Source organism: Dasypus novemcinctus, chromosome 9 (genome assembly GCF_030445035.2).
Source record: "Dasypus novemcinctus isolate mDasNov1 chromosome 9, mDasNov1.1.hap2, whole genome shotgun sequence".
Classification (NCBI taxonomy): Eukaryota; Metazoa; Chordata; class Mammalia; order Cingulata; family Dasypodidae; genus Dasypus; species Dasypus novemcinctus.
In genome coordinates, this window is record NC_080681.1 from 6,136,692 (window position 1) to 6,154,742 (window position 18,051).

The 18,051-nt window shown below is 49.1% G+C and overlaps 1 protein-coding gene across 1 annotated transcript in view; it reads right to left on the reverse strand.

The window, feature by feature from the left end:
* The window catches only part of PTGFRN (prostaglandin F2 receptor inhibitor), an 83,119-nt gene that overhangs the window by 17,881 nt on the left and 47,187 nt on the right, over positions 1–18,051 (reverse strand). The window contains exons 5-6 of the mRNA XM_058302984.2: positions 7,477–7,902; positions 744–1,163 (exon numbers count right to left, since the gene is read on the reverse strand). Coding sequence (XP_058158967.1) covers positions 744–1,163; positions 7,477–7,902 — 846 coding nt within the window. The remainder of the gene's footprint in view (positions 1–743; positions 1,164–7,476; positions 7,903–18,051) is intronic.

An 18,051-nucleotide genomic window follows, 5' to 3' on the forward strand; every position in this document is an offset into this window, starting at 1 on the left:
GTAGACTGAGGACCTAGCATGTGACCTTGGCTGGCCCTTAACTGCTGCAATATCTCCTCCCTTTATTCACTTATCCTCTACCATGTTCCCTAAAGGAGCTGATTCTCCATTTACCTCTTAAAAAAAAAATGAAGGCAAGAAATGAAGACACTTGTTCTCGCAAAAACGTGTACACAAATGTTCACAGTAGCATTAGTCATAATAGCCCAAGAGTGGGAAGAGTCAAACGGCCATCAGCAGATGAACGGATAAACAAAACGGAGTGTGGAGACACCAGCAAGTATTATTTAGCCATAAAATGAAGGGAGGACCCACCCCTGGTTCAACATGGCTGAACTTTGAAAACATTACGCTCAGTGAAAGCTGGTCGCTCGGCCCACACGCCGCACGGCTCCATTTAAACAAAGCACCCAGAGCAGGCAGGTCTGCAGAGACGGAAAGTTGATGGGGGGCTGCCAGGAGCTGGGGGTGGCTGGGTGGTGAGGGTGTCGGGCTTGGAGAGGCAGTGGTTGGGGTGACAGCTAAGGGGTACGGGCTTCTTTATGGGGCAATGAAAATGTTCTGAAACCGATTATGGTGATGGCTGCACGACTCTGTGACTTCACTAAAAGCCACTGGATTATACACTTTAAAGGGATAAATTGTAAGGTATATGAATTCTTCCTTGGCAAAACGTTAAAGACGGGGGACCCTGGATGAGAACCCCCAGGTCCCTTCCGGCCCGATCTGAGCCCCCCGCTCACCTGAGGTCTGGAAGTCTATCTCGATAGGATTGGAGAGACCGGTCGCCGCTTCCCGCCACAGGCTGCCTCCGGCGGGGGACCAGGCCGTCACCAGGCAGCGGTACAGCCCCGCGTCGGACACCTGAGTCTGGTACATCCGGTAGCGAAATTCATCCTCCTGCACTTTTTCCAGCACGACGCCGTCCACCCGCGACGCGTCCGTCCAGTTCTCCAGCCTCACCACGGAGTCCCGGTCCAGGGAGATGAGGTACCTGGTCTCGTTGGGACTGGAGAGACCCCCGGCGGGCTTCTCCGCCGTGATGAGCACCGAGTAGCGCGGCGACTTAATGTTCCTGGAGGACACTTTGCAAGTCATTTCGAACGTGTTTCCCGCGGCAAAGAAGGGCTTCAGCTGCCTGGCCTTCACCACGAGCACCGAATCTGCAACGAAGGACCAGAAGGAGGTGAGTTCCAATGGGATCAGTTGAAATGGACACACATCGAAACACAAAACGGTCATTTATTTGCAAATGGCCACGAGAGCTCTTAAAAAAATTTGGAAACCCAGAAAGAAAAGCATTTGTACCTGCAAGCAGGATGAAAGCGACCCCCCTGGATGAAGCAGAGAAGCCTGAAACCACGTAATGGGAAGAGGGAACTGATGGTGAGGATACGGATTTAAGGAGCTTTAACTCCTTAAGAAGCTTTCACCAGAGAGTGAACCCTGAGCAGCCGGGCGGCTCGGGGTTCCGGAGGACATGTGCCTGCAGCTGGGGACACGGCTGGCCGTGACTCCCACATCAGGCTCGGGCGGCCCCCCGCCTCTGAGGTTCCACGGGGCACAGGGAAGGCGCTCCTCGCTAAGCCAGCCTGCCCGCAGCTGAGCCTTTTCGTCGTCCGACGGCAACGTCGCCGAGCAGACCCACTGCTGAAATGACCGAATCATATGCTTTTGGACATCTGCTTCCTTCCATTAGGTTTACACTTTAATTTCAGAGACGCTTTTTTATTTTCATCTTTTTATTTTCAAAAGGAGGTACTGGGAACTGAACCCAGGACCTTGTACATGGGCAGCAGGTGCTCAACCACCGAGCCACACCTGCTCCCAGAGATGTTATTTTAACATTTTGAGCAAGTGTCTATGGCTACATGAACTTGAGGTTTAAGTTTGTCACTCTCTATTTCTTTGTCAAAAAAAAAGAGAGAATTCCTCAGCATTTACCTATTAAGATTCATCGACATTGAAAAGCACAATGTCAGACACTTATAAGGTACTTAAATATTTGTTGAATGGGTGAATAAATGAATCAGAAACATCCTTCCTGTCCTTTAATAAGTCATGAGCCCTATCACCAGCTCAGGTGCAGAGCGAGAGGCTCCTGAACGCTTGCCCCAGCCTGCCAGCACATCTACTAGGCACACGGCCTCTCCAGAATCACTCGTCCTGCGCTTCCACTGAGCAGCCCACGCGCTCGCCTCATTCTTCCGTGTGTTTGGTCATCCATTCATTATTCAAACAAGTAGTCACTGCGGGCCTTCCACATTCCAGGCACGGAGAACACATCAGTGAATAAAGCACACAGAAAGCCCTGCCTTTACGTGTTGGTGAAGGAAGACAAGCTAATTAATTGAGTAAAATCTACGGCATGCTTGAGAGAAGGTAAAGCAGGGAGGGAAGAGAGCAGAGAGCATGGAAGGTGTGTCTGTAACGCCCTTGTAGCTCGTGTCCAGGGACAGGCCCAGGGAAGGTAACACCTGACGGCGATGAGCAGTGAGCTCGGTGTGCATCCGGGGAGTGCTCTAGGCAGGGACAAAAGCGGGCGGGCGGCCGCAGGCAGCAGTGTCCTCGTGTTTGAGGGACCGTGGGAAGGGCCGAAGGGCTGAGGGCGGGGGGCACCGGGCAGGGCTCTGGGTGAGGTCAGAAGGGTGTTAGGGGAGGTAGGCACAGGGTGCACTGGCCACTGGCAGGACTTGGGGTTCTGCTGTGAGATGGGGAGGCTTTGGAAGTTTAGAGCAGGGGAGTCTCACTGCTGATCTCTATTTTAACATGGTTTATTCTAGCTGCTGTGTACAGGGGCAAATGCACCAGTTAGGAGGCGGGCGAGTAATGTCCAGGCAAGAGATGACGGCGGCCTGGAAACAGTGGAGGGTGACGCTAATAAATTTCAAAGAACGAGGAGTCGGGGATGGCCGGGACATTTCTCATCTGAGCAACCAGAACGAAGGAGTCACTAATCGTGCTAGAGAAGCCTCAGAGAGGAAAGGTCTGGCAGAGGAGACCAGAAGTGCCTTTTGAAAAGAAGCTTGAGATGCCCAGAGATGAGGAGAAATGTCAAGGAGGCAAGAGAAGAGTGAGCAGGGAGTTCAGGAAAGAGGTGTGGGCAGAAAAGGTGAAGCTGGGAGTCGCCGGCTGACAGACGGTAGGTAAATTCACGAGCAATGAGAAGAGATCATCACAGGGCTGAGGCTCAATAGAAAGAAGTCCAAGGGAGTTTAACGTTTGCATGTGTGGAAAATGAAGAGGAATCAGCACAGGAGGCTGAGAAGGAGCAGCTAGTGAGGTTGGAGGAAATCCCAGAGAGCGTGAGGTCCCAGGAGCCAAGGAGCAGAAATGCTTCCAGGAAGGGGGATGGTCAACTGTGCTCAAATCTGCTCAGTCAAATAAGAAAGGTGCCACTGGATTCCGCATCGTGTTGCTCACTGGGGATCCTAACAGGAGCGGTGTGGGCAAACCCCGACGACGGTGCGTGCCGGAGAGGACGGGAGGAGGGCAAGTGCAGACCGCGACTGCAGGTAAATGAAACCCTCATCTGTAGAAGGAAAGCGAGAGTAACTGGATGAGTAAGGGAGGTGGGGGCCAGACGAATGGTGGGGAAGGAGGAGCAGGGTAAGTTTAGCAATTTTTTTTTTAAAGACAAGAGACCTAGCAGTGTGTTTACATGCTGAGGGGAAAGATCTGGTGGAGAGAGAAATACTGCCGATGCAAGAGCGGCGACCACAGCTGGAGCTGAGCCTGCCTGCTGAGAAGGGCCGCGCGCTGCGAGGCAGGGTGGGGGAATGTGAGCTCCGCGGCGGGGGTAGGGGGGTGAGGATCCTCTTCTGATGGCTTCTGTTTTCTCCTGGGGAAGAGGAAGCAGGACCAACAGCTGAGAGGAAAAGGCTGGGAGGGAAGCGTTCAGAGATTTGCAGAGAGAGAAGAGGTACGAAATCATCATTTTGGAGAGTTGGGGAGCAGAGGCAGGATGACTTCCAGGCCGTGCTGAGAGTCCCCCGCCCCCCGAAGTTAGTGACCATGGACTTAAAGTGAGACCAGTCAACATGTCTGAGTGTTTTTCTCCAACCACAGTTTGCTCTGTAGATGCAGGGAGGGAGGGAGCAAGAGTTGGATTTAACTGGGCTGTGGTTTAGCTAATGAGTATCATACAAAACGAGGGGCCAAGGCGCAACCCAGCAGGCTAGAAACGGAGGGAGAGTGCGTTGTTTCCCCCCACCCCTCCAGACATTTCTAAGTGAAGGAGGGTGCTATTAATAATTAATTGCAGGATGACAAATGCAAACAGACTTCCCTGGGGGGAAGCAAGCAACTGGGCTCCTGTCTACCACATGGGAGGTCCAGGGTTTGATTCCTGGGGCCTCCTGGTGTAGGTAAGCTGGCCCGCGCAGGAGTGCTGGCCCGCGCAGGAGTGCTGGCCCGCGCAGGAGTGCTGGCCCGCGTGGAGTGCTGGCCCGCGTGCAGTGCTGGCCCGCGTGGAGTGCTGGCCCGCGTGCAGTGCTGGCCCGCGTGATGAGCTTGCCCAAGCTGAGAGCTGGCCTGAGAGGAGTGCTGGCCCATGCAGCAAGTTGGCCCAAGCAGAGAGCTGACGCAGCAAGATGACACAACAAGAAGACACACACAGGAGAGAAAATGAGAGACACAGCAGACCAGGTAGCTGAGGAGGCACAAGAGATTGAGGGCCTCTCTCCCATGCCAGAGGGGTCCCAGGATCAGTTTCTGGTGCTGCCTTAAAGAGAAGAAAAGCAGACACAGAAGAACGCATGGCGAATGGACACAGAGAGCAGACAATGGTGGGAGAGAGGGATGATAAATAAATACATAAATCTAAAAAAATAATAGACTACCCTGGGCAAATGGTCAAACTAAATAAGAGGAAGGGAAGGATACAGTGGAGGAAGGAGGCATCCGGGGGTGGGGCTGATGGACTGCAGCTCCTGGCTGGGTTGAAACACTAGAGGGAGGGACTGGGAGAGACAGCCTCAGACGCCTGAAACTGAGATTACAGGGGGTTTCGGGGATCAGAAGTGAGCCCACCAGTGTGGGAATACGCAGGGGAGGGAACGGTCGAAACAGGCTGGAGGGCATGGAGAGAGGAGGGAAGGAACCAAGGAGAAAAGCTGAGCTCCCAGACAGGAGAGTCACCGTGTGAGCACTGGAAAACTCCCACCCCGGACTTCAGATACCCGAAGCGCGGGGCATCTGAAGCGCGGGGCGGGAGCAGAGCACCGGTACTTTTCAAAAGCTCCTCGGCAACTCTCCTGTGAAGCCACGGAGAGAACCAGTGCTGCCCGTGGAGAGGGAGGCCAGGGAGGCGAGTGAGGCCGGAGCAGACACGAAACAGCTGCTAAAGTCTCAGGGGAGGAAGGGGGAGGAGGCCTGCTGGCAGGAGGGCCTCAGGCAGAGGGGAGAGGTGGGGAAGCTGCAGTGAGGAGCAGGGTGGGAAGTAGAGTGCCATCACTCAGGGCTGGAAGGGACAGGAAGGCCGAGAGTGTCGACTGCCAGACAGAGAGAGGCATATTCCAGATGCGTGCAGGACACAGATGTCCTGATGCCTGAGTGCAGCAGGGTCCCGTGGGGACTGGGGGACGCAGAAGGGCCGGCAGTGAGTCTAGAGGTACGGAGGTAGAGGGCTGCGTGGTGCTCAGCAACGGGGCACGGAGGGCAGAGGAGCCCTTGGGCTTACTGCCGCGATGGGCAGAACACGGATGAAAGACGAGCTGGGGAGCGGATGCAGCTCGGTGGTTGAGCGCCTGCTTCCCATGCACCAGGTCCTGGGTTCAATCCCCAGTATCTCCTAAAAATGAAAGCCTGATGCGCTTAGCCAGATTCCCAAGGCAGTTGTTTCCCTTAAGATCTTGTCACCTTGCCTAGAAACAATCTCTAGAGTGGATGACTGCCCCGAGGGGCAGGCACAAGGGCCCGTAGCTACCCACATGCTCTGCGGCAAGTGCCTGGTGGAAACTCACAGGTGCTGACGGGAGCCAAAGGCCTGTGTGCACTTGGCCCGAGACCACCTGGCCAGGCAACTGAGTGTCAGTGGCTTAGCCCGTGCAGTGTCAAGGCCAGAAACACAACACCTGAAAGAAGACGGCCCTCTGCCACTGGTCACTTCCCTGCTTCTCCCTAGAACGCAAGAAACTCCCCAGCTCGCCTTTCTCCCAGCATCACCATTTTAAAGGGGTCTTAATATATATAAAAGCAATAGGCATTAGCACCCACTCTGGAGACCACGTTTCTTGGATGCCCAGTGTAAGTGGAAACCCGCAGCTTGACCATGCATCTGAAAACATGCCATGGGATAACATAAGCAAAGCGAAACAAAACACAGCACCAGTGCACGAGCAACAAAAGAAAACAGATAAATGGGACCCTCCTCAAAATTAAACCCTTTAGTACCTCAAGGGACTTTGTCAAAAGAGTGAAAAGGCAGCCGACTCAACAGGAGAAAATATTTGAAAACACATATCCGATAAGGGTTTAATATCCATGACATATAGGGAGATGCTATAATACAACAATAAAAAGACAAATGACCTGACTGAAAAATGAGCAAAAGACTTGAAGAGACATTTGTACAAAGAAAAAAATACAAATGACGAAAGGACACATGAAAAAATGTTCAATGTCACTAGCGTTTATGGAAATGTAAATCAAAAGTACAATTAGGGAAACGGACTTGGCTCAATGGTTAGAGCATCTGCCTACCACACAGGAGGTCTGCAGTTCAAACCCCGGGCCTCCTTGACCCGTGTGGAGCTGGCCCATGCGCAGTGCTGATGCATGCAAGGAGTGCCCTGCCACGTAGGGGTGTCCCCCATGTAGGGGAGCCCCATGCACAAGGAGTGTGCCCCATAGGGAGAGCTGCACAATGCAAAAGAAAGTGCAGCCTGCCCAGGAATGGTGCCACACACACAGAGAGCTGACACACAAGATGATGCAACAAAAAGAAACAGATTCCCGGTGCTGCTGATAAGGATAGAAGCGGATACAGAAGGGCACACAGCGAATGGACACAGAGAGCAGGCAACTGGGGAAGGAGGGGGGGAGAGAAATAAATGAATAAATAAATCTTAAAAAAAAAAAGTACAATGAGATATCATGTCACACCTATTAGAATGGCCACACACACAAAAAAACAGGTCGAGGGAAGTGGATGTGGCTCAAGCAGTTGGGCGCCCGCCTACCACACGGGAAGCCCCAGTTTGGTTCCTGGTGCCTCCTAAAGAGAACAAGCAAGACAGCGAGCTGACACAACGAGAGAAACAACAAGCAGGGGGCAGAGGAGGCTCAAGCCATTTGGCGCCTCCTCCCACATGGGAGGTCCCAGATTCGGTTCCTGGTGCCTCCAAAAAAGAAGACAAGCAGACAGCCAACAGACACAGAGCAAACAACAAGGGGGTGGGGGGCGAGTAAATAAAGTAAATAATCTTAAAAACAAACCACAACGGCACAGACCGAGAACAGGAGCGGAGCGCCCACCTTCTGCTGCCCAGAACACGTTGACGGGCTTGGAGAGCACGTCCTTGCTCTTTGCCCAGGTGTCGTTCCTCTGCTTGGCCCAGGCCGACACAGCACAGTAGTAGCTGCCCCTGTCCTCCTCCGTCGTCCTTCGGATCCGAAAGCTGAAGGTGTCCACGTGCTCCTTGGAAAAGATGAACTCTCCGCTCTGGGCCCGCTGCGCGCTCCTCTCTCCATACCTGAGCGTCCAGTCGCCGTCCATGACCGCCAGGAGCTCGCTGGTGGCCGCGTCATCGCTGCGCCGGTCCACCCTGTGGTACCATGACACCGCGAAGCGGAAGCTCGCCTCCGCGCTCCTGGCGTCCACGATGCGGCACTGCAGCTCCGTGGGGTCGTCGGAGAACTCGGGGGCCTTAGAGACGTTCAGATACACCTGGTAGTTTGGTTCTGCACAAGAGAGAAGTGAGAGAAAGCAATCAGAACCACCGATTAAGAGGCAGGAAGAGACGGGGAGAGCTGGTTTATACACGGCACTGCGGCTGGGAAGGCTGGTCTAGGGATGTAAGTGGGAAGGGAAAGAAAGCTAGAGAATAACTAAGGGGCTGAAAAGCACAGGGAACCCAGAGGTGGGTGAGAAAGGGGTTGAGGGGACAGATGCAAGAGCGTCCTTCTGAGAGCGAGAACGGACGTATGTCGCTATTGCAGGGTGGTGGGAATGTGGAGAAGCACGGGAAAATACAGTTAATGCGACTTCTGGACTAGGTAACAGCAGTGCTATAATATTCTTGCATCAATGCCAAAGATGTAATGTGTTAATAATACGGGGGTATGGAAAACACATGTCAAATGTATGCCGTGGCCCGTGGCTGGTGGTAATAGTCTGATGATGTTATCTCATGATCTGTAACAAATGTTCCCGAACGGCGCGGTGTGTCGGTGAAGGCTGCTGCGCTGGAATTCTACACATGTGCGTGACTGTTCTGTAAGCTCACAACTGCCGTAATAAAAATACATTAAAAAAAAAAAAGGAAAAAGGAGGAAACTACTACTCTTGTTTTGACAATTAAATGCCTATCCCATCGGTCACAGTAACAGAAACGCGAGTTTCTGCGTTGGATGGGAAGGATCCTGTAAGAGTTTGTTGTTGTCAAACTTGTTCAACAATGGCCCTCCGCTCCCCAATAAACCTCCCAAGGCCAGAAGTCAAATCTCCCTGAAGAGAAGTCTCGGCGCCTCGAGCCTGCCCCAGGCTGGAGACCGCTGTCAGTTTCCCATTCGTTCTCAGCATCACCTCCTCTGGGAAGCCTTCCTAGATTATGAGAGGGTGGCACTCCTTTTTCTGTGCTCCCATAAGCCATGCATATAACCTTGGAGTCACCACAGTTATTACTCCTTCTTTGAGGTCTCATCCCCAAACTCCAAGTACACTGCCTTGAATGCAACAGGCACCCAATGCATGTTTGCTGCATTCACGCTAAGGTTTTCAGATAAGGCTACATTTTTCTTCCGTAAAACCATGGCTTTCAAGAGAAAAACAATTCTATCGAAACAGAACTTTCCATTTGCTACAGCTACAGTCACATCACCTGCTCCAACTGTTCAGTTTTCTTTAACGTTGCTTTTATTTATGACTCATATGGATTATAAACTGCTGAGGTCAAGGAACTGTTCTGTGTGATTTACACTTCTCCTGAAATTTATAACATCATGACTTCTCCAAGAAATGATTCAGTGGGCCAGGAAATGGAAAGAACTCAAAACCCTCATTCCCTTCAACGCCATCTTCTCCACAAGCATTTAGTTCCAAGGGAGGACGGGCCCTGCGCCGTGTGAAGTTAGGGCAGCGTGCTCGTGCCCGCCGTGCGGGAGCCACGCCGCGTAACGGGGGCTCTCGGGAATGCCGCGGGCTGGTCGAACGTGAGAGCTGGAAGGGCCGTCCAGCCTCCCCCCGGAACAGGCTGGTGTGTGAGGGCGCACAGCTGAGGTTTCTGCCTCCTGGGCAGAGGGCCAACACACCACACTGCACCTCTAGCATCAGCTGACTGTGGGACAAGCACAACCGACCTGTCCTAATACCACACTACGCAGGAGAAAAGCAAGCTGCAAATTACCCTGCCTTCGAGACATTTCAGACGTTTTGTGTGGATTTCTGGAACAGCAATTTGTGTGCCCACAAGGACAAGTGAGTTCAACTACTGGCCAAAGGACCTCACTTCTCCTGGGCCTGTCAAGACTGACCCAGAGGGAAGTGGCTGCAGCTCAAGTGGTTGAGCGCCTGTTTCCCACGTGCGAGGACCCAGGTTCGATCCCTGGTACCTCCTAAAAACCGAACAAAAAAAAACAAACGAACAAGAAAACCAACTCTCACTGGGGAGCTTATGTAGCTCAGTGGCTGAGCACCTGCTTCCCATGTACAAGGTCCTGGGTTCAATCTCTGGTACCTCCAAAAAAAAACCCAAACAAACAAAAAAATCCTGACCCAAATCACCACCACACCAACAACCCTTTCCCAAGCAGCAGTAGCTGTGGCTTATGGAGCCCCAACTCCATTTCCAGCCCAGCACGGAAGGCCCTTCACCGGTGTTATCACAGGAACCTGAACAACAGATGTGAGGCAGGACCGAGTGGTCAAGAGCCAGGGTCTGGAGCCAGACAGACAGGGTTCGAATCCCGGCTCTGCTGTTTACTTGCTGTGTAATCTTGGGCAGGGTACTTAACCTCTCTGGAGCCTCATTTATAAAAACAGGGATAATAATAACAACCTCATAATGTTATTGTGAGGATTAAAAGGTAAAATGTACATAAAAGTGCTTACACTGAGGCTTGGTACACGGTATCGCCATGTGTGTGCACGTGTGTGTGTCCAGATACATGTATACATATGGGTTACATACCAGATACATGTATTTGTGGACTACTATTCATAATTCCCATTTCCTACCTGAAAAGTCAGGGGTTTAAAGAGGTTGATAACTTGTCCTCATAGCTCAAAAGTGGCAGATTTAAACCTGGGGGCTGGATCCTTTCTACCACCTTTCAATATGCATATACTCACCCCTCGGATGAACTAAGCTGCCTATCTTCCAAGCACCACTGACTGATCTAAGGATTCTTGGACAACTGAATGCCAAGCCTGCCAAGAACACTGCTAAGTTCCTGCCACCGGGTGTGAGACCCAGGAAGACAATTTCCCTAATGGGCCATCACGTCAACCTGACTAACCAGTGCCACCTAGAAGACAACGAAGCTACCTGTGGGAACGGTCCTTTTGCCTCCTGATTACCGACTCTTTATAAAAACAAACCCTTCAGGACTTCGGGAAGATGGCATCAGAGTTGGTAGGCAGGGTTCAACTTTCACAAAAAAACAGTAGAGGAAGGGCAAAAAGCTGTCCAACGTTGCTGCTTTGGTCAACAGACCAGGAGAGTGCTGTGCACCTCCAAGAGGAGGAGGGACAGAGAGATGCAGAAGCTGAAATGAATACTGTGAGTCACTAAACTCCAGCAGCTGGGAACCATACCCATCCCCCATCCTGAAGCAAACAGCCTGGATAAAACCCATGGCTCACTGCAGCCAACTGAGAGGGGAACAGACTTCTTCCTCCCTGGGAAGAGGGACAGTGCAGTGGAGGGCGGACAGTGGTTTCTCTTCATTGAGTTTGGCCAGCAGAGACCTCTTTGAATCCTGGCTCTGGCCAGAGCAGAATCACAGGCAAGTAGAGGTTCAAAAAGACACCTTCAAGGAAAGGTTTACTGGTGAGCACCATCTGCTGGCCGACTGGGTAAATGCAAGGAGAAAGAATGCTTTTAGGAGTTGCTCATCCCAGACCCTTGGATCTGCAATGCAATAGCTATCCCTGGCCCTGTTATGATAAATTAAGCTGGGCAATTTTAGAGAATTCAGAATAAGTTGAACTAAAAATCAAAGAAGAGTTGTGAAATACAACTACTAGACAAGAGAGAGAAATTGACCATTAGAGTAAATTCACCAACATATTCAGATGCCTAGATATCAGCAAAAAATTACAAACCATACTAAGAAACAGGAAGAGATGGCCCAGCCAAAGAGCACATCAAAAATCCTGATGAGACACAAGATTTAAGACAAGAAATCAATGATAGTCACACAAGTCTCCTAAATCAATTCAGGGAGTAAAGGAAAATATGATTAAAGAGAGAAAAAAATATTAAAAAGATACTGGATGAGCATAAAGAATAATTTGAATGCTTGCAAAGAAAAATAACAGAACTTATGGGAATGAAAGGCACAATGGATGAGATTTAAAGTATTTTAGAATCATATAAGAGCAGATTTGAATTGATGGAAGACAGAATTAGTAAATTGGAGAATTAAGCACCTGCACTTGAAAAGACATGAGAAGAAGAAAAGAATGGGAAAAATGCAACAGGGTCTCTGGAAATTGAATGACAATGTGAAACACACAAACATATATGTTATCAATGTCCCAGAAGAAGAAGAGAATGGAAAAGGGGCAGAAAGAATATTAGAGGAAATAATGATTGGAGACTTCCCAACCCTTATGAAAAACATGAATATCAAAAGCCAGGAAGGATCACGCAACCCAAACAGAATAAATCTGAACAGACTTATTCCAAGATACCTACTATTCAGAATGAAAAATACCAGAGATAGAGAGAGGATTCTGAAAGCATCAAGAGGAAAACAAGGTATCACATACAAGGGGACCTCAATAAGACTAAGTGCTGACCTCTCCTCAGAAACCATGAAGCCAATCCATTTTTGTACAGAGGCCTGGGCAGGGAGTGGGAAGAAACCACGGAGGCAAGAAGAAAGTGGTGTAATGTATTTAAGGTACTGAAGGAAAAAAAAACCCGCCAGCCAAGAGTTCTTTTTCTGGCAAAACTGTCCTTCAAAAATGAGGTTGAGTTTAAAGTCTTCAAGAAAAACAAAAATTGAGAGAGCATGTTACAAAAGACCAAATTCATAAGAGATAGTAAAGGAAGTGCTATAGCCTGAAAGGAAAAACCAAGGTTTAAAGACTTGGAGAAGTATACAGAAATGAAGACTATTAGTAAACATAACTTAAAAGGTAAAAAGACACAAAAGTAAGATATGACAATGGGAAGCCAAAGGATAAAATGGACAAAGTAATGTCTTCACAGCAATAATACTGAATGCTAATGGACTAAAATCCTCAATCAAAAGATGTAGACTGATAGAATGGATAAAAAATTATAAACTATATGTTGTCTGCAAGAGACTCACTTCAGACATAAAGACATACTTAGGTTGAAAGGGAAAGGTAGAAAAAAATATTCCATGGAAACTGTTACCAAAAAACATGGGGAGTAATGATACTAGTAGCAGACAAAATAGATTTTAAATGCAAAACTGTTATGAGATGAAGAAGGTTATTACTTTTTAATAAAGGGAGCAATTCACCAAGAAGAAATAACTATAAAAAAGTATTTATGCACCTAACATGGGCATCCCAAGATATCTGAGGTACAACTGGCAAAACTGAAGGGAGAAATAGAAGTCTTTACAATAATAGTTGGAGACTTCAATACACCACTCACAGCATTGGATAGAACATCTGGACAGAGGATAAAGAAACAGAGAGTTGAATAATATGATAAATGAACTAGACCTAACAGACATTTATAGAGCATTACACTCCAAAACAGCAGGATATACATTCTTTTCAAGTGCCCATGGATCCTTCCAGGAGAAACCATATGTTGGGTCACAAGACAGGTCTCAAAAAATGTAAAATGAATAAAATTACATAAAGCACTCTCTGTGATTATAGTGGAATAAGGTTGGAAATAAGTAACAGATGGAAAAAAGGGAAAATTCACAAATATATGGAGATTAGACAACACACTCTTAAATAATCAGTGGGCCAAAGAAGAAATTGCAAGGGAATTCAGTAAGTATCTTGAGATGAATGAAAATGAGAATTCAACATATCAGAACGTATGGGGCACCACAAAGGCAGCGCTGAGAGGGAAACTCATAGTCCTCACGCTTACATTAAAAGAGAAGTGCGAAAATCAAAGACCTACCTGCACACCTGGAAGAACTAGAAAAAGAACAGCAAGTTAATCCCAAACCAAGTCTAAGGAAAGACTACTAAAGATCAGAGCAGAAATAAATGAAAGCGAGACCACAAAAACAAAAGAGTCAGCAAAATTAAGTTGATTCTTCAAGATCAACAAAATGGACAAACCCTTAGCTAGACTGACAAAGGAAAAAAGAGAAGATGCAACTGTATAAAATGAGAAATGAGAGGGGGGACATTACAACTGACCCTGCAGAAATAAGAGAGACCATTAGAGGATACTAGGACCAAACACATGCCAACAAAGTACACGATGTAGTTGAGATGGACAAACTCCTAGAAACACACAAACCACCTACACTGACCCTAGAAGAAACAGAAGACCTCAACAAGCCAATCACAAGAGAGTGATGCAGTCATCAAAAACCTCCCCAAAATGAAAATCCAGTACCAGGCAGTTTCACAGGTGAGTTCTACCAAGCATTCAAAGATGAACTAATACCAATCTTACTCAAGCTCAATGGGAGAAAATATTCAGAAACCACATATCAAACAACCAGTCTTATTAGGAGGAATATATTCAGAACTGAAAGGAAGGATATGAACTGACATTTGCACACCAATGGGGTCATAGCAGTATTATTCACAATCGCCCAAATGTCCATCAACCAACTAATGGATGAATAAGATGTAGTATATACATACAATGGAATACTATTGAGCTGTAAGAAGAAATGAACTTGGGATGCATATGACAACAAGGACGAACACTGAGAATATTATGCTGAGTGAAATAAGCCAGGCATAAAAATAAAAGTATTCTATGGTCTCAGTAATATGATTTAAATATGAATAAACCCATGGAGGTAAAATCTAGAGTAAAGGTTATAAGAAGATGGAATGTGGGTTGAGAATGGGAGCTGATGCTTAAGGTATGCAGAATTTTTAATAAAGTAAAAGTGGGGAAATGAATAAAGTTGATGGTAATACATTATAGTGAGTACAACTAACAATCGGATTTATAAATGTGATTATGCCTGATAAGGGTAGTCTGTAGACATAAGTATCAACTGAAAGGAAGCGAGGGAATAATCTAGGGATTTCGGTGGTGGATGGAGACTGTAGTTAATAGTATAAATTTAAGAAGTTCTTTTACAGTATGTTAAGAATATGGTAATACCCAGGAAATTACAAGTAATGTAACTTATGGATCAGAGTTAACAGTAACACTGTAATATTTTTATAGCAACGGCAAAGAATATATCAATTTTAAGGTACAACAATAGGGGGTATAAGAGGGTAAGGGATTTTTCCTTTTGGAGTAATGAAAGCATTCTAAAATTGGCTGAGGAGATGATAGCAGAACTCTGTGATGAAAATGAGAGCACACACTGAGTGGATGGATTATACAAGCACGGGCTGTTTAACAGGGATCCTGTGGTGGAAGATGGACTGTGGTTTACAGGACACACATGAGAGCATTCTCTCAGGAACTATAACAAATACAGAACACTAATACAGGATGTTACTAATCAGGTGGGTTGGGGAAAAAGACACCAAATGTAAGATATTTGCTATAATTCATAATATTTGACAATGCCCTTTACTAGTTTGTAACAATCAATGCAGGGTGTTGGTGGTGGGGTGTTGAATGTTTGTTCTGCAAGCTCACAGCGTTCACGGATGTACGAGGGATATATGTCAATAAAATTTTATTTAAAAAAAAACTTCTGAAGGAAAAAAGTAAACCCTTCACTCCTTCATCGTTTACATCCATCCCTTGAGCACATTCTTCCAAAGTGGCACCTTTTCAGAACCTGTTGGATGACACGTGTTTGAGAGGCGGGGACCTGACAAGCGGCAGTGCTCAGACCGTGGAGCGCATGGCAAAGGTGTCAGAACGAGCTCCCCGCCAGCCACCAGCGCTCTCGCCCTCTCCTGGCCACCACCCCCCAAGCTCCCCCACCCAGAAATCAGGGCCCACCTGCTCCCCTGGGCTTGGGTCTGGCCCCAAACGCTGGCACAGAGCTGTGCTCCCGGCACCTTGCCTTGACGGTGCGACGGAGTCCAGAAATTCTCCTCCTCCCCGCTCCCCTCCGCCAAGGCACGAAAGCCCGCTCCAGAGAAGCCCAGCCGCCCCCCTGCCCAGCGCCTGTGCACTTACGACGCTCCCGCGGCGCCTGTGCCCTCGCCCCCTGCCCCTCTCCACTCTGAGGCCACCTCCTCCAGGGCCTCTCCTGCGCTCCAGGCACATCTGAGGCGGAGGAGAGTGACAGCCTTAGGGCCATAACACCCTGGGCCGCCCTCGCTGCCTCCAGCCAAGGTCACTGTGTTACAGTAACACCGATCCATGGCCAGGCTGACAGCCCTCGGGTCCCCTGCCCAACCACCCTTCCGCCGTCTTCCTCCTCCCACCGGCTGAATGAAGAGCACACTCTGGGAAGCGGATGTGGCCCAAGCGATAGAGCCTCCGCCTACCATATGGGAGGACCCGGGTTCGATCCCTGGGGCCTCCTGGTGAAAAAGAAGAGAAAGCGTGCCCACGCAGCAAACCGGTGCCCACGCGGCAAACCGGTGCCCACGTGAGTGCCCGCGTGGCAAGCCAGTGCCTGTGCGGTGAGCCAAGTGCCCATGCGAGAGCCACGTGGCGAGCCAGTGCCCGCGCAAGTGAGTCACGCAGCACGATGACGATGCACCACAAGAGAGACAAGGGGAGTCAAGGTGAGGCACAGCAGAAACCAGGAACTGAGGTGGGGCAATTGACAGGGAACCCCTCTCCACATCAGAGCTCCCAGGATCGAATCCCAGTGAATCCTAGAGGAGAGAGAATGAGAAGAGAAGACAGACAGCAAAAACAGCCGGGGGGCGGGGGGGGGGCACGGACACGGGACCGCAGTATACATAAATAAATAAATAAACAATAAATCTTGAAAGGAGATACGAGCGCACACCCCCCAGCCTGTCCTAGCCACCCCACGAGTCCGCCCCGCCTGTGCGGCCCAGGGGCCCACGGGCTTCCTGTGCGTTTTCCCGACTCCTCTCCCAGGGCAGCGCTCTCCGTTTCCTAATGCTGCATGTGCGTCTGGCTTCTCGGCCTTTCCCCCCGCTGATTCCTCGTAAGCTGCCGAGTAAATGACTGAACGGGCTCCCCTGTTCCGCGCCGCTCCCCGCCTGTCCAACCCGCCTGTCCAACGTGGAGAGATAAATGGGCGTCCAGCGGAGCGGCAGCAGGGGTGCGTCTACTTGGAGGAATTCCCGGTTGGCGTGGGACAAAAATCCCGTCACTGACCCGCTGGGTCTCCTCGTTCTCCCTTAAAACGAAACATTAGACTTTGGAAATGCCTCAGTTCAAAGGCCGAGTCCAACAAAAACAAGTGGAGTCTGGGTTTGTGCTGACAGGGGCCACGTTCTCGTGACTTCAAGACCGCGCGAAGGTCAGGAGGACTCTTCCCAGCTTTGTGGGTCCACTTGAGACCTCAGCTCCTGGAGAAGTTACCGACCTACTACGTTGACGGTGGGAATACAGATGGGTTCTTCCTTCTTTTCGTTTTTGGTGCACGTGTAGACATTTTCCTTTAATGCTGTTTCACAATTTTAAAAATTATTTACAGAGATGGTGTCTCACTCAGCATCTTACTCTACAAATGCTCACAGAGCTCCTACCTCCCACCAGGCTCACTGCTCTCCAGGGATTTTAGCTGAGCCCTGCCTTGAACTTCAGCTACTGGCCCTTCTGTAGGCTCTTAGAGGACTTGCCCTCCTCAGCCCTGCGTGCTATGCACGCGGTGCTGTGTACATCAGAGACACTAACAGACTTGTTGAATTGAACTAAATTTACTGTTTTGCATAAAAATGCTTATTTTTGACATAAGCCTTCCACTTCTGATTACTGCTACATTCTGTTTGCTCTCATCAAGAAATGAGCTAAAAATGCAATGGTGGTTATGGTTTAAAAATGCTTAAAGACGCATACTAAAGTGGTGAGATGAAATGATGACAGGATGCTTTAAACTCCTCCAGAAGAAATATAAAAGTGTGGGGGCGGTGGGGGTGGAGATGCACGAGTGTGTCTGGAGGAAGGAAGAGAGATGAAACAAGATTGGCAAAATATCAGTAACTGTTGAAATAGGATGGTTCTTTTTACTTCTGTGTGTGTTTGAACATCCCCATTTAAAAAGTTAAAAACAAACAAAACCAGCCCACACAGGAAGCCCTTCTACGGATCCTGAGTTCAACCCCAGCACCACGGCCAGCATTCCAAGAAGTGGGAATCCCGCTTCCTAATCTGGCTCCCACGCTGGTGTCTGCTCCTGCCGCTATCACCTTCTGAGCTAGAGTCCAACAGAAAGACTTCGCTCTTTGAATAATAAAGCCTCCCATGTTAGAACTTTCAAAACAGGGGAAAGCATCCAGAATCATCGGCCAGCTTTTAAAAACCAATCACCTGTGCCTGCCGGGTGCAGGGACTTGGACTGGGGGCCTTCGCACGGCTCACCTCCTTTTCCTCTCCCAACAGTTCTGTAGGGAAGGGAGGTATTATCCCCAACGGA